Source organism: Silurus meridionalis, chromosome 28 (genome assembly GCF_014805685.1).
Source record: "Silurus meridionalis isolate SWU-2019-XX chromosome 28, ASM1480568v1, whole genome shotgun sequence".
NCBI lineage: Eukaryota > Metazoa > Chordata > Actinopteri > Siluriformes > Siluridae > Silurus > Silurus meridionalis.
Window position 1 is genome coordinate 6,335,817 of NC_060911.1, and position 19,179 is coordinate 6,354,995.

The 19,179-nt window shown below is 37.3% G+C and overlaps 1 protein-coding gene across 1 annotated transcript; it reads right to left on the reverse strand.

Moving 5' to 3' along the window:
• Positions 1-1,242: 1,242 nt before the first annotated feature.
• On the reverse strand, positions 1,243-18,668 carry LOC124381555 (hepatocyte growth factor activator). The gene is made up of 14 exons (XM_046843301.1): positions 18,032-18,668; positions 16,055-16,118; positions 15,708-15,801; positions 11,924-11,997; positions 9,725-9,865; positions 7,781-7,912; positions 7,460-7,570; positions 7,194-7,368; positions 5,931-6,028; positions 4,123-4,357; positions 3,797-3,936; positions 2,969-3,109; positions 2,146-2,288; positions 1,243-1,533 (listed from the first exon to the last, which is right to left on the reverse strand). Exons 1-14 carry the CDS (start codon positions 18,122-18,124, stop codon positions 1,348-1,350), a joined length of 1,827 nt encoding a protein of 608 aa, XP_046699257.1. The 5' UTR covers positions 18,125-18,668; the 3' UTR covers positions 1,243-1,347.
• Positions 18,669-19,179: the final 511 nt, after the last annotated feature.

Below are 19,179 nucleotides of genomic sequence, written 5' to 3' on the forward strand. Positions count from 1 at the left end.
CATCCGCTGTTCAGAGGAGACTGCAAAACCAGCACTTTGGAAGAACAACAAGCAGAAAAGACTTGGTTGGGCCGGATGGTTTTTGAACATGTGGTTTCCACTGTGAAGCATGGAGGAGGAGGTGTGATGGTGTGTGGGTGGTTTGCTAGTGTCACGGTTTTTACGTAAAAAAAAAAGTTTTTTCTCTTTCTTGAGCACACACTTTACCATCATTTACCACAGCATTCTGCAGCAACATGCCATCTCATCTTATTTGCAATTTGTAGGAATATAAATTGTAAACACACCTCTAGATTATGTAAGAGCTATTTCAAGAACGAGAGTGATGGAGTGCTGCATTATATGATCTGCCTACAGAGTGATGGGAAAGTACCCAAGAAGCACTGAATACTCCTGGGAACTTCTTAAGATATTGGAAGAAATAGTTCCTGTTCATGCTAAGTAAATATTAAACTTGCTTGTTCAGTAGGATCAATATTTTAATGTGAAAGCTATGCATACAATGCCAGTATTAACATTATCGATTATTATATTATACATTTATATATATCTATTATATTATATATTTACAACAGGAAGTAGTAAAATCTAATATGTTCATACACACAAAGTTGTGGCACGAACTGACACTGTATGCACCAGGCCTCCTCCTGATATTTGTACATGACTAATATAATTAGTACCTCAGCCCTCAGTAAAGCTCTAAAGTCTGCTGCCTAGAAGTGTAGAGATTATTATGACAGCAAAGAGGGACTAAGTCCGCTATGGGATTTTCAGTAGTTTGCACACACACATGTGGTAACAACATAGGAATCTAAGAGACTGAATGTTTTTGACTGACCATAAGACTCAAGTGAGGACTAAAAAGACAGAATTTATCAGTAGGTCATATGACCTTTTACCTGCTAAAGCACAATCAGCATTCTTACACAGCGCCATGAACACCATCAGAACAGTATTGACATCCATCATGGCTCCCATCTCTCATAATCTGTTTCCCATTTTATCATTTCTGTCAACTGTTAGGTGTCTTTCTTTTTCCATACCTCCAAATACAGTGTTTAAACAGTTGTCTTTGCCAGAAGCTGGATTTAACCGATTAACAGGGTCAAAGTTCACATGCTTCAATTAAACAAGAAAAACAAAAGCATTGCACAGCTGTCACAACACAACCAGAGGACGACATTCAAGTCTATGTCAGAATGACCTTGTTAATTCAAGTGAGGCTTTAACAAGTCACCGTTTCAATATAATTTATTAGATTATAAAACATATACTTCATTCACAGTTCTTTAAAAAATAAGAGTCAGGCAATACACAAAGCAGCTGCATGCTAATAAACACATGCTAAAGTCCTTTCTTTCTTGAAGGGTTTTTCTTTCGAATGATGCGATTGATCCAGGCAACGTATTTGGTTACTCTGGTGTAGACACCTGGTTTCCCTGATCGTCCGCAACCATCACCCCAGCTAATGATACCATAGAGAAAACTTGCTTCGTTCCGCACACATGCCAGTGGGCCACCGGAGTCTCCCTATACACAAAAACACAAACACATACATTGAAAACTCTCCAAATAATTTTCTAGACTTTCTAGTGTCTGTGTACCAATGAATTTTGAGATGCTTTTCTGCTCACTATGATGTAAAGAGGCAATTTTAGTAACTATAGGCTTTAGTCAGCTCAGAGTAGTCTGGTCATTATTTTACCTCAGGCAGCCACATCAACCTGCAGAATTGCCACCCTTTTTTGTGTTTATTTTTTTCACCCAAAATATATAAAATCTACAGATTGATGAGAAAAAAAACCCCCACAGAAGTTTTTTAAACACCTATAGCACCTATAGCAATGCTGGCAAAATCTCTATTCTGATATTTGATCTGAAAGTTGAACCTGTACCTACTTTATCCATTGCTCTGCTTCTACATAAATGGCTGTTTAGATTGCTACATGAATGACAAGTGCCTGGCAATTGTGTATTAACCACAGGATTTTTTGAATTCACTCATATCGAGTCAATGTAACCTGGGCAATTGCAGTGATTTGTAATGTAACTGTTCATGTTGTACCAATGTTTTAGCAGAATGTTTCAATGCATTTGTTGAAGGTTTTACAGAGCTTTGAATGATTTTTAAGGTTTGCTTACCTGGCAGGCATCCACACAGTTGTTACTACCCGCACACAGCATCCCCTCTCTCACCTCCGAACCATATACCTCAGGAGAGGAACACCTCTCTTCAGGAATCAACTTCACAATTCCCTCAGTCAGAGAGGAATATGAGTTTCCCTCTAAAACACACACACACACACACACACACACACACACACACACACACACATATATATATATATATATATATATATATATATATATATATATATATATATACTATTTTAATAGCTTAGGGTCCTATTTGCAGATGTAACATTTTATATTTAAGAATAATGTGAGTGTGTGTGTGTGTGTGTGTGTGTTTACAAGTTACTGTAGCTCAATCTGCTGAGAACACACTTTCTGCTTAAGGGAACGCGCTTAAATTATTCACATCTTAAGAGCTGTGTGTGAGTCTATATCAAATATGAAAGCTGTTTTTACGTATTTTTATTTGTAAATATAAATAAATATGTGTTGTTTATACGTGTATATACAATACATATTTATTTATTAAACATTAACAAATAAAAATACGTAAAAACAGTATATAATGACTGTTTATCTGCGTCTCTCTCAAGTACACATGCTTCTGAGATACCAGTGATCTACGCTACTTCTGCTCTTCTACTTCCACATGGAGTTCTCATCAATTAGTGACAATTTACTGATCAAGAAAGCCTTTTTCAATGTCCCTGTGAAACTCGATTGTTTGAATAAGATATATTAATAATATTAGTATTTGATATGATATCGCAGTCACATACAGTTGGGTGCATGCATGTGTATGTGTGTGTGTTTGTGTGTGTTCACTAACTCTCTTGCATGTGTCCCCAGCCTGTAATTGTGCAGCAGGTGTAGTCTGGGAAGGTCATAGACTCGTCTGGCAGACAGATCGGACGAACAAACTTGGTTTTGCGAGCACAACGCCCATTTACCTTCTTTAGCTTGACGAGGGCTGTAAACCAAAAAAACACACTCAGACAGTGAATATTTCTACACGTTTCACAAAAATGCGATTCATGTAACGTGAATGGAGGCTGTAGGTAAAAATGTAAACGTGTACGCAAAAGTAGTGTATAATTGAATTCTATTTGTCTGACATATTAAAAAAGGCCAAAATGTAAAACTCCTTGCTAGGATTATAACACCATACTTGTATATTATATTAGAAATAATACATGGGTGGTCACAGCACACCCTGAAATGTTTTATTACTTTATTATAGCACAACAAATTGCAAAAAATATTTTTATCCCAATCTTCATTCAATGTCATGGAAAGTCCATGAGACAAGCCCTCATTATGGTAGTTATGAACTGTACTGTCCTGAGGCTCTCTGTTAAAAGATTTGAGACAGTTCAGAAAAACCAGATCAGAATTCAGCATGCAGGAGCCAATGCTCGATCCCTGTCAACTGCAGTATTTAATGAGGACTGTTGACTATATCACTCATTATAACCTTTTGTGAAATCACAGCATTAGTTGTAGACTATGTGGAGCATCAACCATATCAAGTCCCTGTAAATCAAATATTTCTACTGTTATTTGGCTCAAGGCTTTCATTTGAGCTTTGGAAACACTCTACATCCAATCATGAAATAACGGCTCCTAGTTTTGCGCTTGCTATTTAATGGCCACTTACCAATATCATGCACTGTTGGGCTGAACTGATTGTACTGGTCATGGAACACATATTTTTCTATACCATACGTCTGCGTGTTGGCGCTCGAGTCGTTAAAAATGTGCTGACCAAGGACTACACGAACCGTCGACAGCAGTGGACTGAGAGAGAAGAAAGATAAAAAAATCAAGTCAATGTAAAGTCAATTAAAACTAAATGATGGGTTTAGTATTGGTTTTTTTATTATTAGTATTGATATTATTTTTGAATTCTGACCATATTAAGTTCATCCTGCTTTATAATCTGTACTATTTTTCCATTTAACACACACACACACTCGCACATACTTGCGGAGGAAGCAATGAGCGGCCGACACAATCCAGCAGGATGAGACCAGGCTGCCAGCGCAAAACTCATCACTTATATACAGTGCCGCCATCCAGGGGTGAGAGCCGGCCAGTGCTGAAGTGCCTCCCAGGATTCGTCCGCGAGGAATTCGCTTTGGATGTCTCTTGCCGCAGCTGGGCTTCGGACTAGGCACAGGAGTGGGAATAGAGGTTGGAGTGGGAGCTTTACGAGAAGCTAGGAAGGGAAAGCAGAATCAGTTCTTACTTACAAACCGTGATTTGAACACAAAATGTGTGTGTGTGTGTGTGTGTGTGTGTGTGTGTGTGTGTGTGTGTGTCGATAGTATCCTGAAAGTATTTACAGCGCTTAACTTTTTCCACATTTTATAATGTTTCAGTTTTATTCCAAAATGGATTCAATTAATTGTTTTCCCCAAAATTCTACAAACAATACCCCATAATGACCGTGTAAGAAGTGTGTTTAAAATCTTTGCAAATTTCTTACAAATTAAAAAAAAACTAAAACACATGTACATAAGCATTCACAGCCTTAGCTCAATACTTTGTTGAAGCACCTTTGGAACCAATTACAGCTTCAAGTCTTTTTGAGTTTAATGCTACAAGCTTGGCACACATATGTTTGGGCAGTTTTTCCAATTCTCCTTTGCAGACCCTCTCAAGCTCCATCAGATTGGATGGGGAGCATCGGCGCACAGTCATTTTCAATCTGAGATGTTCGATAGGGTTGAAGTCAAAAGTGTCAATATTTTGTGTGAGCACCATTATTATGTAGCACTGCCTTAATCCTCCTGGGCAGGGAATTCACCAGAGCTGCACCGGTTGTTGCTGGGATCCTCTTACAAACATGGTGCTTCTCAATAGCATTCAGGTCTGAAGACATAGCTTCTTCAGCAAGCCAGATTTCATCTTGGTGGTGTGTTTGGGGTCGTTATTATGTTGGAAAAATATCGTTTGGCCCAGGCATCATGTTCTGCTTTAGAATGTCACAATACATATTGGAATCCATGTTTCCCTCACTGAACCACAGCTCCCCAGTACCAGCCCCAAACCATATATACTATATACTACTCCCGGTCTGCAGTGGTCAGTATCTATTGAAAGTGGTCCAAGGAAGGAACATGGTGAACCGGCGACAGGGTTGTTGGGGGACATGGCTCCCTGATGCATGCTGGAAGCGAAGACTGAAACCTGTAGCTACCTCCTGTAGCTCAAATTGCTGAAGAAGTTAATGCTGTTAATGCTCGAGGGGTCAGAACTGTTTTGGCAGCAAAAGGGGGACCAACACAATATTAGGCAGGTGGTCATTAAGTTACGCCTGATAAGTGTCTTGGAAATTAGAAAGAAAACAGAGAACCTGCAGGCAACGAGAGATTGAACTGTGGGACTCACTAATGCACGGCACTAATCTGAGGTATGTATTGAGCAGAGGACCAACTAAAACTCATTTGACAGTTTGATGGTATGTGACCTTGTAAATATAAACAATGTTCTCCAAATAATCAGAATTATCCAAAATATTTGCTTTGAGGACCTCTGACATCTTTTGGATTTTGGAGCCAGCTTGCTAGAACATGTCATTTCAGATGCAGCATTTCTGTGGAATTGGGCCTTTGATAGAATAGTAGTCAACCATTTCAAACATGTGCCTCACTTTTCATTCATGTAGATCCCTGAGTGTCATCGTTTCTGCGCAAACACTGATCTTAGTGTGGGTGTAATTTAAAGGGAACATCCAGAATGAAGGATGAATATCTACATTACCTGATAGAGATATAGGGGTTACTTACATGACACTTTAAGACAAGATGGTACATCACAGTATTCCCAGGAAATCACTCCGTTATTCATGGTGTAGCACCAGGGCTTCTTGTCATTATCCGGGTTCCTGTGGGACCAAGGAACAATCATTCAATTCAGCAATATATAAGAGATGGATTTCTAACAATAATTGTAAAATATCATCATCCAATCAGAATGCTCAACCAGAAAATCTGTCATCTTACTATACCAAAAGTGCTATCACACAGTTCGAATGCTGACACTAAAAGATAGTTGCCAATCATTTTTTTAATCACTATTAAGTGTTTTTACTTGCAACTTTGGCAATAAGGCCAAAGTTATGTGTACATGTATAATAAATGTGTCGATTTAATATTTATTTATTATTTCCACATTATTAAAAACTAAAGATAATATTCTACAGTTACAGTAGTTGATTCTGACCCTGAACTTAATATACTTGTGTGATATCAGCTTGAATTAGGGCAGTATTCATTTCAGCTATACTGTCTGTCACATTGACCCAAAGCATAATATGTCATTCCAAAAAGTTTGTTTAAGCCTGTAAATGTAGTAAAAAACATTATTTTACAAATAACAAGATCAATTATTCCAATACGACACTATTGATTCACTGATTAGTAGTATAGTTTATCGTAAACAATATACTGTAACAATGATAAAATGCGATGGATGATTTAAAAAAATATATATATTTAAAGTTGCTAAATAGTAAAGGGTGCATTTATTGCTAAATGAAACCAAATTACTTCATTTCTAGGAACAACTACATAGCAGAATTGTGGCAATAAACTAGTTTCCTTACAGATGTTTATTTTAAAATTGAACATTTTCTCATTTCAATATCAATTATTGTCATTATAATCATGATAGTAATTTTTCATTTGTCCTTTGATATTTTTTTTTTTATTCTTCAAAAAGAAAGAAAAACAGTATTGTTTCTTCTTGCAATTACTCTCTCCACAGGCTTAAGGGGAAGTGCTTATCTTATCATGTAGTGTTCTATCTTTAAAACATGGATGAATCTACTCAAGAAAAATACGAAAACAGGTAATACACACAGGTAAATTGCACAGTTCAAATGGGAAGCCAGAAAAAATGTTATTTACTATGTAAATTTAGTACACAACTTTTAGAGACATAGTGCTGTTTGATCGTTGTTCAGTCATCTACTATCAAACAAATAAATTGCATTATAGTTATTGTTACAGCAGATGCATAGGCATACACTATGATGCATTTGTTCTGACCGGCAGAACGCGTGGTCCCCGAGTCCCCGCTGAGAGGCATCGTGTACGGTGTTCAGAGAGAGCTCATTGTACATGAGGTCTGAGCTCCAGGGCAGGCAGGGGGCGCCAGAGAGCGTAACAGCCACAGTGCCGCGATACTGGACACCTGAGTCCTTATAGCATTTGTCCTCAGGTGCTAATGCACAGAAACACAAAACCAGATACAATGTGATAACATGATATGTGATTGTGTGTATGTGTGTGTGTGTCAGTGTTTGTATACTTACAGATACTGCAGTATGGTCCTTTGTAGCCTGTTCTGCAGGCACACACCGCCTCTTCTGTTGATTCAATTATTCTGCAGGTTCCCTCATTCTCACATGGATTAGAAAGACATACTACCCTCCCAACACACACACAGACACACACACACACACACACACACACACACACACACACACACACACACACACACACACACACACAGGTAAGAGAGAGTGAGGAAGAGAAAAAAGTAAGAGATTAAGATATAAAATATATAAAAGTATAAATATTATATAGATATAAAAAAGTTTGATGCGTGTTTTTTATGTTAAAAAATGTACTACCTCTGTAGCGTGTGCGCTCACAAGACACTCCCTCTCTGCTGCATGTGCACTGCTCTACGTCACGCTGGTGAATTCGTCCCCACATCTCCCCGATGTTGTAATGCCTCAGGTGCAGGGGCTCATAACACTTTTCTATCAATCCGAGACAGGAACGGAAATCAAAAATAGGAAAATCTTTAAACTCTGGCCAATATGAAAAAGTAACCAATCCTGCCAAAATTGTGGTCAGAGAATGAACCGACAACAAACGCTTTCAGCACCTCAATTAGCAGAGCAGAGGACTGCGGATGCTAAAATGGCCATCGTTAGTTTGCCAATTAAATCCATCTTGCTTTTTATCTTGTTTTATTAGACTGTGCTTATTGGGCTTGTCAACAATAAGTAAGCTCAGTGGTAAAGTCCTTGGAATTCCGATCGAAAGGTTGTTAGTTCAAATCCCACCAACTCAAACACTGCTTGAGCAAATCCCCTAATCCTTAACTGCTCAGTTGTATAAATGTTATAACCGTAAATTGCTCTGTATAAATGTGTCTGCCTAATGCTGTAAACATTTTTGCAAAAATAAAAGAATTCTCAACATAAGTGTAAGTTGATCCCGGTGCGATATTGAATGTTTTATTCTTATTGATCAGAAAGTTTAGATTTATATTGTACTATAATAACAGCAAGGCTGTTGTAGGATAGCCGATACGCTAAAGGTTTCTTTGTGAGTAGATACATTTTATTCTTGGAAGTCATATAAATATATCGGATGTCTTGAGGATACAAAACTTTGTGCTTTGTGTTTTTGGTAACAGGACAGACTGCATTTATGATCATATTAACTTTAGAAGAAAGAGACAATACATTTTAATGTGCAAATTCCTGGGTTTCGAAAGTTAATGAATTCAGGACATGGTATCATAGGAAACAGTCATCTTCAGGATGGTTATTGTATCTGAGCTTTGCATCAAAACCATTCTGCTATTGATTACCACACGCCTGCAGTGTTTAATAATTTACATACCAAAAGGTTTAAATACATTTCCCATTCATTTTTACTTATTTTTATGTTATACTCAGGGTCTGGGGAATGTAATCCAACCAGTGAAGTGCATGAGTATTTATTTATTTATTTATTTAGACGGACGGACGGACAGACAGACATAGATAGATAGATAGATAGATTTGTATTGTATTATTGTATTATTCAACTATGACGAAGTGAACTTCAGAAAGCTTTAGACGTCCACTTCATAGGATTTAAATATCTATTGTGATCTGATAGACATAGGTTCATGAGCAGGTCATCTGTCACATAAACAGTTGAAAGCTTGGTTAAGATGCATGTGCATGGCTGAGAATTCAATGATGCTAATAGCACAATTAAATCAGTGCAAACATTCAAAATAAGGGTTTGAGCCTGGAGTGAGGCTGAGATTAAAAACATGACTATTGGCTATTGTGATCAACCAAAAAAAGCACATATGCAACCAGGCAAAAATTCCTCGTAACTGAACACAGATGATCAGCTGGACACAATCTGTAATTTAGAGCTGACAGTCCTCATAAGTGAACAGACAACTGGCAAAGATAAAAGGACTAGGAGAATGAGAAAGGGTGTAAAATGTGAAACCTGATCATTAGCCTAATGAAAGAGAGGAGTCTAGAGGCGTATAACAGGGTGTGGACCAACCTTTTATAACACATACATAACTTTTTCCCCCTAGACCCCGTATAAACCTAATCTGGAACTGAAAAGGGATTTAGAAGTACCTACCCCAGGGCTAGTTTTATACTGTGTACACACACACACACACACACACACACACACACACACACACACACACACACAATAAGTGGCATGTGAGAATTTCCCAATGCCTTAATTTTACTGGAAGCGAAATGTTTGGTGGGAATAATAGAGTTTTAGTGTGTTGTGGTTTTTAAGTGCGGTTTACTCACTCAGCTCACACTTGGCTCCTGTGAAAGCATCCGGACACACACACTCAAACGAACGCCGGTATGGAACTGCGGTACACATGCCGCCGTTCTTACATGGGTTTGGACTGCACAGGCTTTGTTCACTGAAACTGTATAGAGCAGCTGGGGGGAGAAATGGAAAGTTGTTAGGACCTGACTTCTGTAACTGCATTTTGCAAACAGATGGGCCACATGGGGACCATCCAGAGAGTCGCTGCTGTTTTCGAAACCGCAGACAAATCTAAACGCCATGTCAAAGATGTAGGCCATATTAACACTAGATGCAATTTGGGAACATGATCATTAGATCAGGAGTGTCAGGATTATTTTCGGTAATGGACCACCATAGTTAAATTAGTCTAGTAGGTCATAATATAAAATATAATAGTATAATGTGATGAGATTTAAATTTTAAAACAGATATTCAGACACACATTCAGTACATAAATATCATAATATAATATAATAAAATATTTTCTTTCCACTTAAACATCAATAAAAGCATTTCTATTCACACGCATAAAGAAAGATGTTTATTGGGGGTAAAGCAGTTCTACACCAAAAATGATTAACTTTAGCTCAAATCCGTTGTTGGAAATATCTTCTTTGGGAATTGAATCCTACTCCTCTTGGTAAATCATCTTTAATGCCCAATGTCCTTGGGGATGAATGTGTTTTAAAATTCCTCTATAAATTAAGTCAGGAGATTAGCTAGGCATTACTAGCACCATTATCCTCTTGTTTAGGAATCAGTCTGAAGTTATTTTGGCTTCCATCTTCTCTCAATTTACAGTTACTTTGCTAAAGGCATTATATTTTCCTCTAAAATATCCCAGAACATCGATCCTCTCATGTTTCCTTCCATGAAATGTAATTACCCAGTACATATATCACAACTCTCCAAAACTTTATGGTGGTCTTGAGGTCATACACGCAACCCTTTCCTCAATTATTAAAAGTACTATTATTACCAGTGAGTTTTAGCTTTTGTTTTGAACTGTCTAAATGCTTGTGTGCAAAGTTTAGACACGCATCTCTGTGCTTTTTCAATGGTGTGTGAGAACAGAGATGTTGCAGTTCATTGCTTGTTCTTCTCAGTATGTTGTTTTTGAAGAGTATGCTGGCTCTTCTCCTTTCTTCCTTTTCATTAATCTGAGACTGGATTATTGTCTGTCCGGGGAAACTTAGTTGTGGCTCCAAGAACTGTCCTCCATTATATTATTGAACTAACAGTTCTGACAAGGATGTTTTAGATACAATATTGGCTAAGGCTCTGATTGCTTTTTTGACTCTTGTTTTATAAATCTGTCTAAAGAATTTTAGGAACCTTCACCTACAGCAACATCTATTATTATTTTGTTGAATTTGCCTAAAGAAATATTTTTGCAGCTTTTATGTCTAGAAGTTGATTTATTTTTATGCAATCTATAGATTTACAAAAGGACTTTTTAAGATTTGTCATACAAAATAAGTTATCTTTAAAAAAAATCAGTAATTCTTTTTATTAATACAATCACACACCAAGAAAAGTGACATTATATGTATATAGGTATTAAATAACAAAACACTTCATACTAAGTAAATAATAATTTTTTTCTTTAATGTATAGCATGATTTCACACCCATGATTAACATTTCAAAATGCTGTAATCCAACACAAATCAGCCCAAATCATGGCCGACTGGATATATATATATATATATATATATATATATATATATATATATATATATATAAAAATTATCTGTTTCAGTTTAATAAAGCTTTTGCTGAATTCCTGTAAGGTTTTTTTCAAGGAGACCTGGCAACCATGAGCTTTTGGTTATTAATAATAATAATAATAATAATAATAATATAACAATAATAATGTAGAATCTAGAATATGTAGCATGAACTGATGAATAATTCTCCTCCCTTACTTGAGTAGACCTATCATGTGCTTTTGTAGTAAAGTACACACACTGGAAAATGTGTTTCCAGCTGCACGGGTTAGCGTGTTAATTCATCTAAACACGCTCTGTCGAGTGTTTACTTTTTTTTTTTTACATTACCTCTATACTTATTGCTCAAGTGCACGGCGGCACAAACAGAATCCACCCACAATGTGCATGTTCGTGCGCTGAGTAATAGAATCCTTATGCAGCTTTGTGGGCGTAAGTGAGGAAGACGGGTTTTCCTTACTGTTGAAGAGGCGTGTGCGTGGACTACAATATCCCCACTTCATGTCCCGGTCAAAGTTGCTGGTGAGTGAGCACCTGGAATGGAGGAAAAAACAATCCATATGGGTGTAAGTGACATTGTCAGAGGGCTAATTCAGTTAGACAGATGGAACAGGAAAGAGATATTTCAAGCTAACAAACAATAACAATATACAGTTCTTTTATGCAAATTTAAACTAATTCATTGTTATTTGTATAGCGTTTTCAACAATGAACTTTGTCTCAATACAGCTTCACACAGATAATGTTTTGATGAATAAGAATGCAAAAAAGTTTTTCCTAAAACTAGACTAGAACGTCTCTTTCGAAGGCATGCTTTACGGTGGACTTCAACAAAGAGGACGGGAGCTAAAGAGAAGCAGATTTATAAAACTGTTGTGTAGTGAGAATCGGACATTTTAATAATAATTTAATTTTAAATAATTAGCAAACTGCTGTGGTAGAAGAGGAATAAAACACTATACATGCCATTAATGAAAAACAATGAATAAAACCCAGAGATGGTAGCAGTACAACAACCTCATCATCCTCTAGAAACAAAATCCTGAAGCATTTTATACTTCATGCACAATTTATAACATCATGCACAATAATTTTTAAATAATCAGACTGGGATGGTACCCTTTATAAGATTTAACTTTAGTTTATAGATTTTAAATACTCAAACCAACATGGATTCGGTTTATGTAAAATCTTATGATCAATTTTAGGTCAAATTTTTGTTTGAACACAAGTTTCAATGAAAATTGAATTTTTGTAAGGTAAAAACTGATAACTTGACACTTCATTTGTTAGCAGAATCAATAAAACAAATTTGCTAAGGTAGTTTGAATTTTTTATTTTTGTATAATATTTTAATTTTTTTAACATTTTTTTTTACCAATTTTTGAAAGAAAAGAAAATACCAGAATAAGGCCTCAGAATTTTGGACCCTGCAGTGCCAACCCTCCGTGCCAATTCTAAATGATTCTAAAAATAACCATCATTACCCAGGCAGTTTATAGACTGCATTAGTAGCAGTTATAGCAAAGGAACGATCATGGCTTTTGCTACTTGCACTAAAGAAAAAATCCAGCCTTGACTATGCTTTAAGACTTGCTAATAACCAGCAAAGTACAAACCCACCAGATCATTAATAATGAATGTAATTCAACTAGCAAGAATTTGGAAAAAAAATTTTGATCGGCCAATATGGATTTGTCCAAAAAAAACAAGAAAAATTAATTTGGACCACATTCCATATCAAACATTTGCTTTGCCATTTTCAATAACAAGGTTACCAATTTGTGGTATTTGGTTGCCCTTTGTCTAGACAGCCAACACAACCTGGAAAAAAAAATCTCGAAAAATGTATGTGAATCACCAGACGTTCTGGTGATTAAACTTTGATATTTGGTAACTGCAACCATTTCAACTAAACCACCACCCAAAAGACAAGCAATGACAGAATACAGTTATAATAAACCCATTACCAATCAACATCACTCATATGTAGTACACATTATGGCTCATGTCAGTGTTTACAAAAATCTGTTTAAGTTTAGACTTGACTCTAGCTAAAGTCATAGACAGCTAAACAGATACAGGTTTTTCCACGGTATGAGCAATAAATATGTAACGCTGTGAGCTTCAAGAAAAGCAGTTCTCACTGGCTTGAACCAGAAATATCCAATGGTTACAGAATTCCATTCTGTCTTAATCTCTTGATTTCCAATCTAATGACATTTCTTACTTAATAATATTCCCAAAGGCTTTCCACTTACCACAACAACCATCTACTCTCCCACACATCCCTACAAACACTGCTGGTCAAAGCATTTAGTCACGCAAACCATAAGTGCTGTGGCTTGATCAATTTATAGTCCCTAGTCATAGGGTATAAATATTCTAGCACAGCTGTCCTCTTTCAAAATAAATTACATTAATGTAAGGTTTTTACTACTATAGTGTGGAACATTTGAGACAGTTGTGGAATCACATGCACCACAAGTACACAGAATGATATGAAAAATAAAAAGCTGGGGCTGATTTCTTTCCAGAAATCATCAATTCTGTACAGCCATGTAGTGACAGTCATGTCCGATATGTACACAAAATACATCGAAAAGCTCCTTATTTACACTATTTACATGTTTAACTGTGGGGGGAAATAATTATTTGAGCCCCTGCTGATTTTGTAAATTTACCCCCTTACAAAGGAATAAACAGTCTAGAATTTTTATGGTAGGTTTATTTTAACAGAGAAAGAAAGAATGTGAAAAAAATCCAGAAAAAAATTTCTAAATTAATATGATATACAAATTCATTTGTATTTGATCGTGTGAAGTCAATATTTGACCGACCAGCAATCTGACTCCCACACACCCAAATTAGTCCTGTCTCTTTAGGAAAGTACTTTAAATACAAACTCATTATGACCTCTTCCATCCAAACCTCTTGTCCACCATGGGAAAGATTAAAAAGCTTTTAAAAGGCATCAGAGACAAGATTGTAGACCTGAGAGCTGTAAAGCTGGAGCAACAGTCACCAAGAAAACCACTGGTAACACCAAGGTCCCTCTGTTCAAGAATGCACATGAACAAGTCCATCTGAAGTTTGCCAACGAATACCTAAATGATTTAGAGAAGGCTTGTGATGCAGTCAGATAAGACAAAATTGAGCTCTTTGGCATCAACCTGACTTGCTGAAATGCTGAATATGACCTTCTGCTAAGGGTACAGGAAGACTTCACCACATGAACGTGAAGTGAGAACCTTCTGGCCTCAGCCAAAACACTGAAGATGGGTCGTGGATTGGTCTACCAGCATGACAATTACCAAAAACACACAGCTGACTTTAAAGAGGAAAGGCGTCCCGAACCGTGAGACTGTGGGTGAACCCCGGCGTGAGTACTGGAAAGGAAAGCGCCGTGGTGAAAACGAAAGTAAATAAAGAAGCTCTGCTTGGTGAACTTTTGCCCTTTCTCTCTTTCTTCCAGCATGGAACCAGTGAGTTTACTACATGTACTTTTTATATTTTAATTGACAATGACCGTTAACAATTACATTTAGCAATCAGCCGTCAGCTCTGAATATGTTATTTTTTTTTTTTGTCCATTGAAAACAGATGTTTTTTCTAGTCTGTGTCATGACACTATATTTTTGTTTGTTAATTGAAGATACCTTTTTTGGAAGATGTCTTAACTACTTTGTCTTTTTTTGTTGACCGACTTGTTTGCTCTGTTTCTTTCTGGAATGTTGAAGCTATTTCTGTTGCTCTTGGTTGATGTGACATAAGAGACATTCACTTAAGCTGCAACTTGATATCAGCTAAGCAACCTTTGTAAAGAATAGTGATCCAATATAGTTGCGGGTGCATACACAAACCTTGTAAAAAAAAAAAAAGAGTGGAGTCTGAGATATATGGTTCTGGGTAGAGCTAAAATATGATTGTATATTTCAAAATTGTTTGTTTGTGTGTGTGTACTCCTTCATAATTGAGTTTTCCAGCTTGTATCTATTTTTCAAAACTCAATTATAAACTGATTTTCTGTGAGTTTATTTACGAGGATCGAAAAACTGTTATTAAGTTCAAGTTCAAGTTTATTTCTATAGCGCTTTTCACATGGACATTGTCTCAAAGCAGCTTTACAGAATTTATAAATTGTTGATAATGTGTGTTTATCCCTGATGAGCAAGCCTGGGTAACTGTGTGACTTATGGACTGTGTGTGCACGCGTGTGTCATGTATGAAGTAGAATAACTTACCAGCGATCTCCAGAGCTCAATATAATGCACTGATGATAAAGAGTCCCACCCAATCTGAATGGAAACTTACACTCCCTTCCCTCTGTGGTGAGAACTGTAACACACACACACACACACACACACACACACACACACACACACACACACACACACACACACAGATGGAACACCTTCTGACTTCACAAGACAAGATGCAACAGATCCAAAGGCATCAATATAATTACTTATCATTAACACCCATTATTTGTACTAAATCACAGTAAAATCACAGCACTGTTTATACAAGATTGAAAATCTTTATCAATCTTTAATCCCCCGTGTTGATTTTCTTTAAGCGGATGACATACCTTTCCGACCTGCAGTGACTGACTGTGTGTTGGTAAAGACTTCAATACCAGGAGGCTGATTGCGCTTCAGTGTAGACATTGAGAAAAAAAAAAAGGAATGAGAAGAAACTTGAAATGTCTTTCCATAAAACTTGTACAGGGCAGAAATAAGCGTCACTGTTTAAAACTAACATTAATATTAAATAGTTCTTCTCGATGTAAAAGATCATGGAGTCCAATCTATCTCACTCCTGGGGTAACCCGAGGGTCTGATGGCTTACCAATCCATGATCCTCCATACAGTAAACTTAATGAAGAGCAATTTAAAACCTTTGGGTTCTATGGTTTTACCCTGTGCATGAACCTTTAGAGTTTGTAGAACCCTATATATGGTTCTATTTACATAAAGGTTCCTTCCCTAACCTCACTGATGCAGCAAACTTTCTAAAAAAAAAAAAGAAGCCTTGAAAACTTTGTTAATGATTAGACCTACCTGAATAGTGAGATAACAATCATGTCAGACAGGGAAGTTTAAGATAGAAACATAGACCTCCTTATGAACTTTGAAGGAACTTTGAAACTATATATGGAGAGAGAGAGAGAGAGAGAGAGAGAGAGAGAGAGAGAGAGTTGTTTGGGTTCTCTTGTGTGAAGAACCCTTGTGTGCATAGACCTCCATTAGAGGGTTCATGAAGAATCAATTTTAGAGAAGGTTCCATGTAACCCCTTAAATAAACCATTTCATTTAGAACCTTATTTATACAACCAAGTTTCTAAAACATTTTTATTTCATTTTATGCCATTTTGGCAGACGATTTATTGATCCCCCACATCAATAAACTTATTTATTTTTATATTTGTTGGTGCTGGAATTTAAACTCACAACCTATCAGAAGAACATCTTCACTAGCTATCATTGCCCTGTAAGTTTCTAGAAGAACAATTTAGGAAAAAGGTTCCATAGCTTTTCAAAGAAAAAGAAATCATTCCACTTAGAACCTCACTGATACAAAAGTTGCTTAAGGTATCCAAAAGGAATCGAACAGAGGCTTCATGATCTGAAGAAATCTTGAAGACTTTTGAAAGAGTAGCTGAAGTAAGACAGTAAGACAGAAAGTGCTGTTTCCAGGGTTCTTTATGTGCAAGATAATGTTTTGAGAATTTTAGGTAACTTCTGGAGGCAAACACAGACCTCATGACCTCCTGAGGAGCTCTCGAAGCCGAACCCTAACCAAAGTTCTAGTAGAACTATTTTGGAAAAGGTTGAACAAATGACCTCATTGAGAGGATTTTGAAGAATCTTTTGGAAATTTTATCTTCTTTTTTTGTTTTTTTTTGTTTAAAAAAAGGTTTACAAAGACAAATGTAAACACTGACCTCTTAGAAATTTTGAGGGACTTTTGGAAGTGTAGATGAAGGACAAGTGAGTGAGAGATATGGGGGGGTTGTACTTTGGGTTCTCCGTGTGCAAGAACACCTAAAGAACAGTGTATGAATTCACAACTATCTGAACAGAACATCTTATCCGCTTAGCTACCGCTCCCTTAGAAGAAAACTAACCCTAAACAAAAACCTTGAAGAGTAAACTGAGGAAGAGAGAGAGAGAGAGAGAGAGAGAGAGAGAGAGAGAGAGAGAGAGAGAAAGAGCAAGCACTGTTTCCTGGGTTCTTCTTGTGCAAGAACTATGTATAACCCTAACCATAGTTCCAGAAGAACTTTTTTTTTTAGAAAAGGTTTAATGTAGGACATCTGAAAGGATTTTGAAGAAGCTTTTGGAGGTTTTTTGGATCGTAATTATACTTAGATAGTTTACAAAGACTGAGGTTAACATTGACCTCTTGGAGAGGAACTTGAGGAACTTTTGGAAGTGTAGATAAAGAAGGAAAAGGTGAGAGAGAGAGAGAGAGAGAGAGAGAGAGAACTAAAGAAAAGTGAGTCATGACACATGGACCTGTTCCCTCTCTCAGGTAAACCCTCAGGTCATCTCTTGCCACTTACCACTTGCAGACCGCGCGCGCCGAGCTGCAGCGCCATGCACGTCAAGCACGAGATGAAAAGGCGCGCGAGCGCCGGCGTTTCGAGGAAGAACATTTCCGCGCGTGCTGCTCCTCTGTTCTGAAAACACAGCCACTACTGACAACGGCGGAGAAGAGATCGGGAGAGAGAGAGAGGAAGCGAGAGAGAGAGAGAGAGAGAGTGTGTGTGTGTGTGTGTGTGTGTGTCCTCCGCTCTTAGTGACGTCACAATCCGCGGACTGTCAAAGACTTGCGTCATTTTGGAAGCACGCACTCGGAAAACTCCTGTCAACGCTCGCGCCCATTGCGGGTTCTTGGAGCATATCCAACCGTGTCCGTGGAGTTTGGATTGCAACTGCTCCCTATTACAGCAGCCTTACCTCATACCATGGCAGAACGTCCACACCTGAGCTGAAAGCGCATGCTACCTGCTGGGGCGTGCTGTTCTGGCATGCAGGTGTTGTAATGTTTGACACAGGCCACTATGGATTGCAACCGGGGGTTGCAGAACGAAGAAGTGTTGCCAGAACCACTCTAACCACTCTAGCGCTTTTAAACTTATGAACTGTCGCCATTAGATTATTTGCAGAGTTGGATTTTTTTTTTTCAATAATAAAAAAAACCCCCAGGTTGCCAGAACTTAATGTTGGTAAGGACAAATGTCCATTATGAGCTGTGCAAGCGGAGTGTTCCTGCACTCTTGCAAATGCAGAACATTGCATGAAATTTCATGAAGATTACAGAGGTTAAGCGCATTTATTATATAGTCAAAAGTATGAAGTACAACTAACCATCACGCTTGCATACAACCCAAACCGGCCACATAGTTAGATAAAGGTGGTTTTTTTTTTAAGTATATAATTGTATACAAATATGCCCAAACCTGACACAATACAAACTCCATGAAGACGTGATTTGTGGAAGAGCTTAATTGTCCTGCACAGAACCTTGACCTCAACCTGACTAAGCACCTTTGGAATGGTCACCAACTGCACCCCAGACCTTCATTACATGATGTCACTTATGCTTTTTTTGCATCTGAATGATAAATTAATTTGGCCGAACTCCAAAATGAAGCAGAAAACCTTCCCAGAAAAGTGAAGGTTATTAGAACAGAAACCAAGTGGGGTC